General features: G+C 39.6%; 1 protein-coding gene, 1 long non-coding RNA gene and 1 pseudogene across 2 annotated transcripts; 1 reads left to right on the top strand and 2 right to left on the bottom strand.

The window, feature by feature from the left end:
* Positions 1–115: 115 nt before the first annotated feature.
* On the bottom strand, positions 116–543 carry LOC145156754 (uncharacterized). The gene is made up of 3 exons (XR_013736904.1): positions 503–543; positions 271–342; positions 116–182 (listed from the first exon to the last, which is right to left on the bottom strand). It is a non-coding gene; the product is annotated as an uncharacterized LOC145156754 (long non-coding RNA).
* A 2793-nt stretch (positions 544–3336) lies between these two features.
* LOC145158174 (eukaryotic translation initiation factor 4B2 pseudogene) lies at positions 3337–4309 on the bottom strand (annotated as a pseudogene).
* Positions 4310–8196: 3887 nt separating this feature from the next.
* On the top strand, positions 8197–9414 carry LOC145158173 (uncharacterized). Its single transcript, XM_079077108.1, has one exon. It carries the CDS (start codon positions 8197–8199, stop codon positions 9412–9414), a length of 1218 nt encoding a protein of 405 aa, XP_078933234.1.
* Positions 9415–15554: the final 6140 nt, after the last annotated feature.

The raw sequence follows: 15554 nt of genomic DNA, 5'->3' as shown, positions 1-15554 counted from the left end.
TTTGAGTTTTGATTTAAATATTTAATGCTAAAATGTTGAGTTTACCTGTGTTATGATTTTGTAGTGGATATGATCAGATATACAGCAATCCAAAATTGGATTGTTATGCTATCCATGAAGCTTATATATGGCTTCTTATATCCAAGATTTTGCAAATAAGAAAGTACATCACCATCTGGGCCCTACAAATGAATTAAACAAAAAGATTTTATTTTTTTAATAAATTATAGCCCATGAAATCTGTTAATAATTAAAAAAAATGTTTAAAACCTGGGCCTGACAAAGTCCAAACTCAAGAAGAAGTTTATTTTTTTCCAGCAACAAAACAATGGCTTGCAGCATCTGTAGTGAGTAAAGAATCAAAATTTATAAGATTCACAAAAGGGGTTTCCAAAAGTTGAACCATCAGAAATAGCAACAATACAAATAAAATTTTCAAAGATTCGATCTTTTTGTCTAAATGTTTCCAAAAATACTCTTCAAGCCAGAAAATAAAACTTACAGCGACAGGGCCTTCAATAATCATGAAGGGTATACAGACCTGCATTACTAAGGCAAATAAACGGTGTAGAAAAGAAAAGTTGTATAACAAATAGCATTCAAAACTGCATCAGTATATGGAAGCAAGCAGGTATATATAAAAAAATAAAAAAATAATTAAATAATTAAATAAAAAAAAAAACTATTCAAAATCCCAAGTTTTCATCATACTCTCAACAATCGATTGACATCAACTCCATTGAATTGAAAGAAAATCAGATAGACAAATCAATAAATTAATTACCTTAGGTTATAAGGAAATTCGTCAACGGTTACCTTGATTTCTTTGCCAGGTCGGTGATAATAAGCATCTAAGTCGAGAGACCCCAGTCAACTGAAAAGAAATTTCGTCCGGTGAAAAACCCTCGTCGGACTCGCCTCCGCCAAGGGAACTGGCCGGTTGTGATGGAATTTCAAGAGTCGAGGATCAAACCTAATCAAACCTGTGATGGAATCAACTGGAGGTGTCGAATCGATTGGAGGTGCGGCGGAAGCACCGTCAAAGTGTATCGAATACTGGTGGGAGGTGGAGATAAAGAGGGTTCTGGAACGGCGGAGGTGAAAGGAGAAGTGAAGGCCAATAGACAAAGAAAACGGTGATGTTTGAGAGCGGTGGGCTTGTGGTCCGATTAGGAAGAACATGTATCAAAAACAGTGTTGAATCGGTGGTGAAGAAGAAAGGAGAAACGGTGGAGACAAAGAGGGTTGGGGAGACGGTGGAATTTGGAAGAGGGATAAAAGGAATATTGTGGAAGGATGTGGGTGGAAGGATCGGGAAGTAAAATCGTAACCACTGTGGTAACTGGTAACCACAGGAACAGTACCCTGGTCAGGTACTGTTCCTAACTTTCATTTCCTTAATATATTTCATTTCCTTAACCACAGGGACCTACAGAGAATGTAAGTTAAGGGACGAAAATAGACAAATATGGGCGACGTTTATTATATATATATATATATATATATATATATATATATATATATATATATATATATATATATATATATATATATATATACACCCGGATCAAGCCTATTACGGGAGGCCTAGCCCAATAGCACCTATGGCTAATGCGATGCTTTTTGTTAAGTGTTTTAGTTCTGAACTTTTATGTATTTTTATAGTTTCTATCGATGCATAACAAAAGTACAAGTTTCTGATTTTAATTAGATGGTTGTAACTTATTTAAAGTAACCTAAAGTTGGTGAATTAGAATTCTATTTTTAGGTATTACACAACGAATGCCTCAAGATAAAAATACAAAAATTCAGTTTATTCAGTAAAAATATCTGAAAATTATACATTTTATTTCTGATATTTGTATATAAATGTGTGACAACAATAACTGTAATTTTGAAATATGTAAAATTACATAAAAAGAAAATGTTAATCAGCTATATATTTGGCACCCTACAATTAATTTATTTTTCAAGTATTTTAGATTGTTATTTTGGCACGCAACAATTAATTTAGTATACTTGGCACGCTAGTTTATATACTAGTTATTATTATTATTATTATTATTATTATTATAATAAGAAAACAACTACCCATAATAGTGTCCAATGGGTTTATCTATGTTTTTTTTAATTCTTCGAAATATACTCAATTACTAATTATAAAAACTCATTCCCAACATTCAGTAAAAAAATAAAATATTAAAACCTTATAAACATTTGCATTTTCATAAGATACTAAAGAATTATCTTAAAGAAATGTGAGTAAATTACACGAATGGTCCCTATGGTTTGGGGTAATTTGCGTGCTTGGTTCCTAACTTAATTTTTTAACTCGGAAGGTCCCTACATTTTGTTTTTGTTACGCACTTGGTCCCTACTATTTGTTTTTGTTACGCGCATGGTCTCTATCTTACCTAAAAAGACTATTATTTAAACAGAAAAAATTGTGAGATAGGTAAGGTAAGGTGAGAGGGGTGGGGTTGGGGTGTATTTATTTAAATAAATTAAAAAATCAAGGGAAAATAGTCTTTTTAGGTAAGACAGGGACCAAGCACGTAATAAAAACAAATAGTAGGGACCTTCCGAGTTAAAAAAATAAGTTAGGGACCAAACGCACAAATTACCCCAAACCATAGGGATCATTCGTGTAATTTACTCAAGAAATGTAAAATATTGAAACGATCTAAGTTAATATTACCAATTTTTTTTTAAATTTCAATAATTTTCAATCAAATGTACCATAAATATATCCTTAATGGTGATTTGCACATGGTATTAACAAAAAAAACCTATATCACAAGAATATTTAAAGCTTTACGAATAGAAAAAAGACAAAACTTCAAAAATGGTTCCTGTGGTTTTCGAAAATATCAAGTTTAGTCCCTAAGTTCAAAAAACCTCACGGATCGTCCCTGTGGTTTCAAAACTTTTAACATTTGGTCATTCCGGCTAACTCCGTTACCATTTAGCCGTTAAGTCAGGGGCATTTTTGTCATTTCACTACACAGGGACCATTTATGAGGTTGTCTATTACTTTTTTTTTAAAATAAATAAATAAATAAATAAATTTAATATGCAAGGGGTCCCACACTTTTCTCTCTCTACAAGGGGTCTCACACTTCTCTCTCTCTCTCTCTCTCTCTCTCTCCATGTGCACCGATCCTCCTCAACCTCATTCTCTTCTTCATGGCTTTCCCCTATCATCTTTGTCTCTCTGTCATCACCCTTCCCTACCCATGAATGATCTCTATTACTGCCACGTGTATCTGATGAGTCAACACTTCTGGAATCATCAATAAACCCCAAACCAGTTCGTTCAACTGGTTTTTGACCGAATCAGATTTTGTAATCTAGATCATGGTTTAGTTGTTCCAGTTTCCTTTCTTTTTCAAGTATTCTGTCACTTAAACTACTACTGCTTTGGTTTCCATTTCCATTAGATTCGTTTTTTGCATCTGAACCAGAATTATATTCTCTCTTCAGATAATCTATCTCTTCCTTCAAATTCTTTATCGCTTCTTCTGTGTCAGACCTGACAAAAAATTAAAAGGCTCAACAATTTATTATGATGATGGGTATTCACAATAGAAACACCAAAGGTTACTAAAAGACCAAGTATGAAGATTAATATGCAATATTTCTACAGTTTCTCGATGATGATGATGATGATGATGCTTGAATGGAATACCCAATTTCACACAGCCAGAGATCAGAGATGTTCATCAAGTGTCAAGAGAAGAATAGAAGATAATAGATAGGAATACTAACCTGCCAAGCCGACGACGCTCCAACTCTACATTAATCTTTCTGTAATCAATACCTTTTTCTCTTGAAGCAAACTTCTCTGGGTTTAGCATCGCCAAAAGGGTTCACCTTAGGCCTTGTCTTCTCTAATCCCTGTGGTTGCAATGCAGTCCGACCCTCTACTGAACTGCCGGAATGTGAACTCGTGGGCCGACTGCTACTTTTCTTAGCATCAATTTCCAAATCCACCTTCTTGTGAACCAAACCTTTCTCAGCTCTTGGGCCTAGCTGCCCCAAAAGGACTCGGTTTATTGGTGTGCGCCGATGGCTCAACTGGAGCACTTTCACCCTTTGGTGGATCTAACACCAAACGTCGGCGTTCCGTTGGTCGTTCCTGATCACCATCACGAGGCACAACTCCCCTTTTCCAACGATCGTCTTCAGAACCACCGGAATCCCGAAAACCAGGACCGAAATTAGAAGACCTGGTGAGTGGCATGGGCTCCTTGCTCGCCGTCCAATTATCAATCTCGTCAGCTCTAGAAATCTCGTCATAAGTAGGCATCATAGGTTTCTTCGTCACTGCCCAATTATCGACCTCGTCTGCCCTAGATGGTTGATCATATTCCGAAATCCAAGGAGATGAAACTCTACGATCATCACCAAACTCACCATAAGACTGTTAGCTTATCTCATCGGAGTTGTGGCTTCGTGGAAAGCAAGGGTCGATCAAAACAATAATAGAGGGTGTTTGGGGTGATGCGTCTTAATGGGAGAGAGAGAGAGAGAGAGAGAGAGAGAGAGAGAGAGAGAGAGAGAGAGAGAGAGATGGGGTGGGACCCCTTGCATATTAAATATTATATATATATATTTTTTTTAAAAGTAATTAAAAACCTCATAAATGGTCCCTGTGTAGTGAAATGACAAAAATGCCCATGACTTAACGGCTAAATGGTAACGGAGTTAGCCGGAAGGACCAAATGTTAAAAGTTTTGAAACCACATGGACGATCCGTGAGGTTTTTTGAACTTAGGGACTAAACTTGATATTTTCGAAAACCACATGGACCATTTTTGAAGTTTTGTCTAGAAAAAAAGTTACAAATATTTTGGCTCCTCAAAGGTTTGTTGGGTCTCGTGAGACAAAGTTCTTGCACCTAAATCACATGGCAGGATTGGGGTGAAGAATTTAAAAGCTTAAAATATTGCACTCCACATAAAATGGTGGCGAAAAAGAACCCGATCGATCTTTGGTCAAAATTCATTAGGGCAATTCGCTTCACTCCACATACTTTGGAAATTCATCTCTCGAAAGCTTGATTTAGCCGGGACATGGAAAGATATAAATGGAATTGTTTCATAGCTTGCTGATTTTAATATAGCCGTTCCAGAATTTTTTTTCAAAAGTAAAGCAGAGAAAGGAAATTTAATATCGATGTGGAACGATAATTGGGTTGGACCTGGTCTGTCAAGCTCACTATTATTCCCTTCTCCTTTACCCTCTTGAATACTGTCTTTTAGAATTTAGATCATAAATTTCAAATCACAAGTCCTGGTCCTGAGCCTAGTGACAAAGCCCATCAGTACAGGCTATGTCCTTGCAACGATGGATTATCCTCTTGAACCTGTTATCGGGGTCCGCTAAACATATTTTTGATCCGAATCGAAAGGAAATAAAAATGCCTTTCAAATACATAAGTATAGCAAAGCAATTTATAAAAATCTATAAATTTAAAGATATATAATTTTGTGCTAGCTTTTTCTAATAAATTATTAATAATATTATCAAATACACAAATATAGTCAAAGAATTCATTAAAATCCATTAATTTAAAGAAAAATATTTCTTGTATTTTTTTAGATAAAAAAGTCATTGATAATAATATCAAGATCAATTTTGTCTAGGGTACCTTATTTACATAAATAGTCAAACCATTCAACATTTATTTTGAGATGGGTGACCTTAAGTATTTTTTAATAACTTCACCTTTAAAAACTTATCTTTATAGATGCTATAATGACAAAATGGTTATATGCAATAAGATTCTAACCATTAAGACTTAGGAGTTGATATGACTTAATCAACTAACCCATGCTATATTTGTTTGATTGCTTCATAGTTTGTCGATTTATAATTTTTCGATTTAATATCCCTAATTTTTGGTTGCCCCTATCCATCTTCTTTATGAACAACGGTAACTATATGTACGATGTTGCTTCTTCCAGTTTCTAGTAATGTATCAAATTTGGCTATTTCCTCCTTTCCATAATTCGTCCTATTTTTTCTTAAAAATAGACTATTGCTTATATATCAATATTACATAGACCATGAATTTTTTGGCCTCCTTGGAACGATGGGCCATAGGTGATCGCTCTTATCACCCACCATCCGGATCGGGCCTGCCAATTATCCCTTACATCTATCCCATTTTATCCTTGATACGTGGTTTACAACAGAGACCATGTGATTTTACTTTTAACTCATTGAAGAAAATTGATCAAATTGAAATTATGGTTACTAAGTAATAGGATATAGTCCGGAAATACCTATATCCCTTCCAAACATACCGAACCAGCATGTTAGAGGATCACTCGAAGATAGCCGCCCCATACATCTCGAAGATGCTCGAATTGTTAAATATCGAACTGGCATAACAATTCTTAAGGAAAGGAAAGAACGAAGGGAAATTACAAAGTGACGTCAAAATAGTAATTGCAGTATCTCGAAACTATGAGAATACAGCCTGTACGAGGATACGTGGCTGGTGGATCCTTGCACTGCCACACGACAGCTGTGTAATGGCATGTATAGTACCAATAGTCGTACCTTAAAGGCATAATGTTATAAATACGATAAGATGACATGTCAGTGTCGATATAGGAAGAGCTTGCTTCTTCCTCCTATCACTATAAATAGACAGGTCGACTCGTCAAGAAGGTAAGTACATAAAACCCCGCTCTTAACTCTTGTGTAGAATCGATCGAATACATAGCCTTTCGCTAACTTAACCGACGGAGAGTCGTCCGGGATAACCTCCCGGCTGATTACTACGGTTTGTTTGTAGTCTTCAGGTCAATCTACTAGCCTGGGGAGAACCAATCCTTGAGTGAAAGATGGAAGACGGACCTGATGGCTCATGAAGTGGCGTCATCCGTGGGACTCCACAACAAACAGTCGGCACAAGCACACTAGTAGTTGGAGCGAGTCCCCTCGCGAGAATGCAAAACCTAGAAGGCGCAGAAGCAACCCCACAGGTTGCTACTGTGGTAAGATATCAGAGCGTAGTTTCCGGATACTTTGTCAATGACGAGGGAACGAATTTACAAGGCAAAACGGCAGAAGAGGTGGAGCTAGAAGAATTTGAAGCATTCAAAAGTTTTAGGGCCATGAGGAAATTACAAGGCGAAAGAAAACTCCAGAAAGAGAAAGAGTGGGATTGAGCTTCGGTCCATACAGACCAAACGGAGGACTCCGACGAAGAAGAAAAGGAGTCAAACCCTCACGAAAAAAGATCGATCAAGAACAAGAAAGATGCAGATCGACTACTCAACGTAGAAGACACTTATAAAAAGCAAGAAAAGCTACCTGAAGTATTAGAAGCAAAACAATACAACCAAGCATTCAATAGCCTAAGCTTCCGCTCTCATTTTACGGACGACATTAATGAAACACCCACCCCCAGAGGATTGAAAGGGCCAAGGGTGCCAGCTTACGATGACACCGGAGATTCAAACGATCATGTATCCAATTTTCAGTGGGCGATAAAAATGATACCAATGGATCCAAAATTATGGATCTTGTACTTCGCAGGAACCTTGGACGGATCTGCCCGATATTGGCTTGCCAGCTTACCACCTCGAAGTATAGGGAGCTTCGAAGAGCTTTGTCAAAAATTTTGTAACAACTTCATACAACAACGAAGGTTCCAGCAACAAGTGCACGCAATATTTGCCTGTCGACAGTGTGAGGGAGAATCGAACATGGCATACTTTAAAAGGTTTAATGAGATCACTAGAAAGATGCCAACCCGGGACGACCCTATGATCATAGAGACGTTCACCTACGGGATCCTAGAAGGGGAGTTATTTTGAAAGTTGGTAGGGCGAATGGGTTAACGCAGAAGAAAAGATATGATAAGTTAATCGGCTCCTGAGACAAGAAGCTGAAAGTGACGAAAAAGTAAGAATGGAAGGGAAGACCATGTCGGGAAGAAGGAAAAAGGAAGAACGAATTAAAACATACCCGTTTTAGCCCAAAGGGCTATCCCGCCACTACGGGAGAAGGTCACACCAAAGCGAGAGGAGAAAGCGGAATGGTCGTTATCAACCATATCGACAGGAAGCTTATGAAGCTTACACTCCTCGAAGCCCGAACAGGTACAACACAGATAAAAACATAAAATCCCCTCGAGACCCGAACAAATACTGTGACTTTCACAAGAAGTTGGGTCACATGACGGAGGATTGTGAGAGTTTAAAAAGAGAAAAAGAGAAAAGGCGATCATTAAGAGTTGACGAGCGAGCAACAAAGAGAGACGATACACCAACGTATGACGTTGAAATTGCCATGGTGCAAGGCGAAGAAGATCCCGACGACAAGTTAACATGGAAGCGGAAAGTAACTAGCATTGAGTTCGGTCTTCATGATCCAATACATTTTGATCATAAAGGGACAGAGCCTCTGATAATTAAAACGACAATAGGAAGAACGTTGATTAGAAGGGTTTACGTGGATAACGAAAGTGCTGTCAATGTAATGTACGAACATTGCTTGAAAGGACTACCTTTGGATATCCAAAGATACATCAAGCCTGCCACGGCCACAGTGGTCGGATTCGCGGCCCAGTCGGTATGGCCGAGAGGGAAGAACTTACTACCTTTCACATTGGAGGACTATCGAGGTAACATTCGAAAAACCATATTAACGGAATTTGTAGTGGTACAAGCACCCTCTCCCTATAACATACTGTTGGGAAGAACCGGCTTGTGGAAGCTTCAAGCAGTTTCATCCAGAGTGCATGGTTTACTCAAATTCCATAGTGAAAAAAGGGTAGCGATAGTTCAAAACACCACCCCAGGACCTCCTGAGTGTATCCATGTTGTACAACCGGAGCATGCTAAGCCCATGGAAGAAGAACGAGTTTCGTCAGTAGACATTGAGGAGATAATTGTCAATAAAATCCACATGGATTATACAATCAAAGTGGGGGTCAAGCTCCCTAGGGAGTTGCGAGAAGGATTGATGACGATATTAAGAAAATACCAAGATACGTTTGTATGGACACCCGTAGATATAACAGGTATCCCAATGTCAATAATAGAGCATCATTTGAATATCGATTCCTTATGCACACCAGTAAAGCAAAAGAAGCGTATCATGGCCAAAGAAAGAAACGAAATCGTCAACAAGGAAGTCGAAGCTTTACTAAGAGCCGGAGTCATGAGAGCCATGCAATTCCTAAAGTGGATCTCCAATCCGGTGCTAGTAAAGAAAGCGGATGGAATGATGAGAATGTGTGTTGATCTCACCGATCTTAATAAAGCTTGCCCAAAAGACAATTACTCCCTTCCAGAAATTGAGCAGAAGATTGAGTCGTTAGGAGGATATCGATGGAAATCTTTTTTGGAAACATTACAAAGGGTATCACCAAGTAAATATGGGCACAGTTGACGAAGATAAAACAGATTTCCATACAGAGAAGGGGACTTTCTGCCACACAAAGATGCCCTTCAGATTGAGGAACGCAGGGGCAACTTACCAGAGGTTGGTAGATAAAGTATTCACGAAACAAGTAGGATGGAACGTTGAGGTATATGTAGACGATATGGTGATTAAGAGTAAGGGTGATGATGATTTCCTGGCAAACATGGAGGAAACCCTTAGGAGGCAACGACAGACCTACATGAAATTTAATCCAAAGAAATGCATTTTTGGGGTACAGAAAGGGAAGTTCTTGCGTCATATTATAACAGAAACATGGATAGAGGTGAACCCTGAAAAGGTTGAAAGTGTTTTGAAAACGACAACGACACGAACAGTGAAAGAGGTACAAAGTCTTAATGGCAAGTTGACAGCATTAGGGCGGTTCCTGGCCAAGTCAGCAGACCAGATGATACCCTTCTTCCAAACATTGAAGACATTCACATGGAGGAAAGATATACTATGGTCGGACGAGGCGGAAGAAGCAATCCAAAATTTGAAGCAATCCCTCAAACAACTACCGACCTTAGAAAGTCCCTTAAAGGAGGAAGTGTTAACGGTGTACCTTTTCAGCAAGTCATGAGGTGGTCAGCGCAACGTTGGTCGCAAAAAGAGGAACGAAGCAAATAATGGTATACTTCGTCAGTAGAATATTACAAGGGGCAGAGCGGAATTACCCAAAAGTGGAAAAATTGGTCTTATCCTTGGTATATGCAGCCAGACGATTACGTAGATACTTCCAAGCGCATCCTATCGAAGTATTAACTGACCAACCAATGAAGCAGATTCTATTACAACCAGAACGTTCGGGGAAAATGACAGAAGTGGGAAATAGAACTGGGGGAACACGACATCACATATAAACCTCGAATTAGCATAAAAGGGCAAGCCCTAGTGGAATTCTTAGCAGAAATGCCAGATGACCCGTACTCATGAATTATGACTACTCCCAAAGATGTTGACGAACCCCCAAAAGCGCCGACCCAGTCAACCAAGGAAACATGGAAGCTTCACACTGATGGGGCATCAAGCAAGGACGACTCAGGATCGGGCATTGTTCTCACCAGCACATATGGGGACAAGTCAACCTATGCCCTACGGTTCAAGTTTAAGTGTTCGAACAATGAGGCGGGATATGAAGCCCTGCTAGTAGGGCTACGATTGGAAAGAAGTATGAACGTCTCACATCTTGAAGTGTTTAGTGACTCAATGTTAGTGGTCAACCAAATTAAAGGAACTTAAGAAGCAAAAGAAACGCACATCCAGAAATACCTGACTTAAACACAGACATGGGTCGCAAAGTTTAAAACATTCGAAGTCACACAAATACCACGGTCAAAGAACAAGGAAGCAGACGCTTTAAGTAAAATCGCTTAAATAGCCTTCATGCATCTGTCAAAGACTGTCTTAGTGAAGGTATTGCCAAAAAAGAGCATTGAAAAACCGCCGAACAAAGCAATGGCGTTAGAAGAGCAAGATTCATGGATGACACCTTACGTCATTTTTCTGAAAAAAGGAATACTGCCAGAGGATGAAAGAAGCAAGGAAGATGCGAATTAATGCACCAAGTTATACCATGTCTGGCGATCGACTGTACAGGAAAGGTTATTCTACCCCATGGCTGAAATGTATCACGAGCAAATAAGCGGTCGTAGTAATGCAAGAGGTACACTCGGGAATTTGTGGAGCACATGGAGGATCACGAGCAACAACCTAGAGGATTCTTCGAGCATGGTATTTCTGGCCTTCCATGACTCGTGATATGGAAGCGTTCATCAAGAAGTTCCACGACTGTTAAATACATGCGAACGTGCCAGCCTTGCCACCACAAGACATGATCAGCATCTCATGCCCATGGACGTTTCTCCAATGGGGAATTGATATTGTGGGTCATTTCCCCGAAGCGCCAGGAAAACTTAAATTCCTCATCGTAGCAATAGACTACTTCACTAAATGGGTAGAAGTTAAGCCAGTCGCGGTCATAACCAGAGAAAGAATTGTCAAATTCATATGGAGACAAATCGTTTGTCATTTTGGACTACCCCACACCATTATAAGCGACAATGGCAAATAGTTGTCCGAGAATCCCCTCAAAAGATGGTGCCAGGAAAAGGGGATCCAGCAGCATTTCACCTCGGTGGCTCATCCACAGGCCAACGATCAAGTGGAAGTGACGAATCAAACTCTAGTTAAGGGGATTAAGAAAAGACTAGGAAAAGCCAAAGGAAACTGCATTGATGAACTACAACATGTGTTATGGACATACCAAACCACGGTCCGAACACCAACCAAAGAAACCCCCCTCTGCCTGGTGTATGGGACGGAAGCGGTCATCCCTATCGAAGTCACAATCCGAACTACCTGAACCAACAATCCACAAGCATAGTTGAAGACAGCTAACCTCCGAACAAATTTGGACGTGTTAGAGGAGAAGTGAGAAGAAGCTGCCATACGACAAGCCAATTATAAGGCATTAATGGAGCGATACTATAACCCCCGGGTAAAAAAGCATCGTGTAAGGTGGGAGATTTGGTTCTACGCAAGAACGAAGCAAGCAAACAAGAGCCCGTTGGAAAACTAGGTCCGAACTAGGAAGGGCCATATCAAACGATCGAAGTGCGACAAAGTGGAGCTTAGGTACTGGAGAAATTGGACGGGACTCGCTTGCCAAGAACAAGGAAAATGCGTAATCTCCGCAAGTTCCACATTTGAAAACAACTTGTAAGACAACCAGGGGAAAGGAATCAAGCGACAACGACATTTTAGAATTAAGAACATTTTTTGTTCTTTTTTGATGTAATTTGATTACTTGTTCTAAAATGAAATATTTTATTCCTTTCAACCTCACCAATTACGAATAGTTAAGTCTACAACTTACAAACATCGCCATAACCTTCCACATTATGGCTCGATGTTCTCATTACTCGAACCTTAGGCTCATACCTAATGGTTCGAGCAACTTATAAACATCACCATAATCCTCCACATTATGGCTTGATGTTCCTATTACTCGAACCTTAGGCTCATACCATATAGTTCGTACAACTTACAAACCTCGCCATAAAGCTCCACATTATGGCTCGATGTTCCCATTACTCAAACCTTAGGCTCATACCTAATGGTTCGAGCAACTTACAAACATCGTCATAGTCCTCCACATTATGGCTTGATGTTCCTATTACTCGAACCTTAGGCTCATACCTAATGGTTCGAGCAACTTACAAACATCGCCGTAATCCTCCACATTATGGCTCGATATTCCTGTTACTCGAACCATAGGCTCATACCTAATGGTTTGAGCAACTTACAAACATCGCCATAATCCTCTACATTATGGCTCGATGTTCTCATTACTCGAACCTTAGGCTCATACCTAATGGTTCGAGAAACTTAAAAACATCGCCATAATCCTCCACATTATGGCTCGATGTTCCCATTACTCGAACCTTAGGCTCATACCTAATGGTTCGAGCACCTTACAGACATTTCCATAATCCTCCACATTATGGCTCGATGTTCCAATTACTCGAACCTTAGGCTCATACCTAATGGTCCAAGCGACTAACAAATATCGCCATAATCCTCTACATTATGGATCGATGTTCTCATTACTCGAACCTTAGGCTCATACCTAATGGTTCAAGAAACTTACAAACATCGACATAATCCTCCACATTATGGCTCAATGTTCCTATTACTCGAACCTTAGGCTCATACCTAATGGTTCGAGCAACTTACAAACATCGCCACAATCCTCTACATTATGGCTTGATGTTCTAATTACTCCAACCTTAGGCTCATACCGAATGGTTCGAGCAACTTACAAACATCGCCATAATCATGGTTCGATGTTCCCATTAATCGAACCTTAGGCTCATACCTAATAGTTCGAGCAACTTACAAACATCTCCAAAATCCTCCACATTATGGCTCGATATTCCTATTACTAGAACCTTACGCTCATACCTAATGGTTCGAGCAACTTACAAACATCGCCATAATCCTCCACATTATGGCTCGATGTTCCTATTACTCGAACCTTAGGCTCATACCTAATAGTTTGAGCAACTTACAAACATTGCCATAATCCTCCACATTATGGCTCGATGTTCTCATTACTCGAACCTTAGGCTCATACCTAATTGTTCGAGCAACTTACAAACATCTCCATAATGCTCCACATTATGGCTCGATGTTCCTATTACTCGAACCTTAGGATCATACGTAATGGCTCGACCAAGTTACAAACATAGTCATAGTCCTCCACATTATGGCTCGAAGTTCCTATTACTCAAACCTTAGCCTCATACCTAATGGTTCCAGCCAGTTAAAAACATGGCCATAATCCTCCACATTATGGCTTGATGTTCCCATTACTTGAACCTTACGTTCATAACTAATGGTTCGAGCAACTTACAAATATTGCTATAATACTCCACATTATGGCTCGATGTTCCTATTACTCAAACCTTAGGCCCATACCTAATGGTTCGAGCAACTTAAAAACATCGCCATAATCCTCTACATTATGGCTCGATGTTACTATTACTCGAACCTTAGGCTCATACCTAATGGTTCGAGCGACTTACAAACATCGTCATAATCCTCTACATTATGGCTCGATATTCTCATTACTCGAACCTTAGGCACATACCTAATGGTTCGAGCAACTTACAAACTTCGTCATAATCCTCCACATTATGGCTCGATGTTCTCATTACTCGAACCTTAGGCTCATACCTAATGGTTCGAGCAACTTACAAACATCGCTATAATCCTCCACATTATGGCTCGATGTTCCCATTGCTCGAACCTTAGGATCGTACCTAATGCTTTGAGAAACTTACAAACATCTCCATAATCCTCTACATTATGGTTCGATGTTCTCATTACCCAACCCTTAGACACATACCTAATGGTTCGAGCAACTTACAAACATGGCCATAATTCTCCACATTATGGCTTGATGTTCCCATTACACGAACCTTAGGCTCATACCTAATGGTTCGAGCAACTTACAAACATCGCCATAATCCTCCACATTATGGCTCAATGTTCCTATTACTCGAACCTAAGGCTCATACCTAATGGTTCGAGCAAGTTACAAACATCCCCATAATCCTCTACATTATGGCTCGATGTTCCCATTACTCGAACCTTAGGTTCATACCTCATGGTTCGAGCAACTTACAAACATTGCCATAATCCTCACCGTTATGGCTCGATGTTCCCATTACTCGAACCTTACGTTCATACCTAACGGTTCGAGCAACTGACAAACATCACCATAATCCTCCACATTATGGCTCGATGTTTCTATTACTCGAACCTTAGGCTCATACCTAATGGTTCGAGCAACTTACAAACTTCACCATAATCCTCTTCATTATGTCTTGATGTTCACATTACTCGAACCTTAGGCTCATACCTAATGGTTCGAGCAACTTACAAACATCGCCATAATCCTCCACATTTTGGCTCGATGTTCCCATTAATCGAACCTTAGGCTCATACCTAATGGTTCGAGCAACTTACAAATGTCGCCATAATCCTCCACATTATGGCTCGTTGTTCCTATTACTCAAACCTTAGGCCCATACCTTATGGTTCGAGCAACTTACAAACATCGCCATAATCCTCCACATTATGGCTCGATGTTCCTATCACTCAAACCTTAGGCTCATACATTGTTAAAGTTACCATAAATGGTCATGTTAAATGTAATGGACATCATAAACGAGACGTTATCGTGTCAGGACTTTGGTTAATTGCCGGTCTTGGCCAAGGCAGTCTAACAGCGGGGTGGCAATTCGTTTCCCTCCGTGAGGGACGAATATCCCCCGCAATCTACTCATTCACTCACGACCAATCAGGACGTGACATAAAGCTTAGGTGACGCCCAAAGCTGATGTCACCATGCAGTTAGTTAACGTGGGCATGGTTCTCCCAGTCAGAGGAGGCGACGTTTCACGCTCATCAAACGATGTCCCCATGATCCGTTAGTAGCAGGTATAAAAGGATCTCTTCCGCCTCAAGGAAAGGATATGTCTTCTCTCTCGAAAATATTACCTTAAAATTACCTATCTCATAAATCTAATTTGATCATCGGA

This window comes from Lactuca virosa, chromosome 2, assembly GCF_052849685.1.
Source record: "Lactuca virosa cultivar CGN04683 chromosome 2, Lactuca_virosa_CGN04683_v6, whole genome shotgun sequence".
In the NCBI taxonomy this organism is placed as follows: domain Eukaryota; kingdom Viridiplantae; phylum Streptophyta; class Magnoliopsida; order Asterales; family Asteraceae; genus Lactuca; species Lactuca virosa.
The sequence above is the reverse complement of the archived record's forward strand: the minus strand, read 5'-3'. Positions and strand labels throughout refer to the sequence as shown.

Coding starts and splice junctions, on each gene's coding strand:
- LOC145158173 (XM_079077108.1), top strand. CDS start 8,197: ATGACGGAGGATTGTGAGAGTTTAAAAAGAGAAAAAGAGAAAAGGCGA.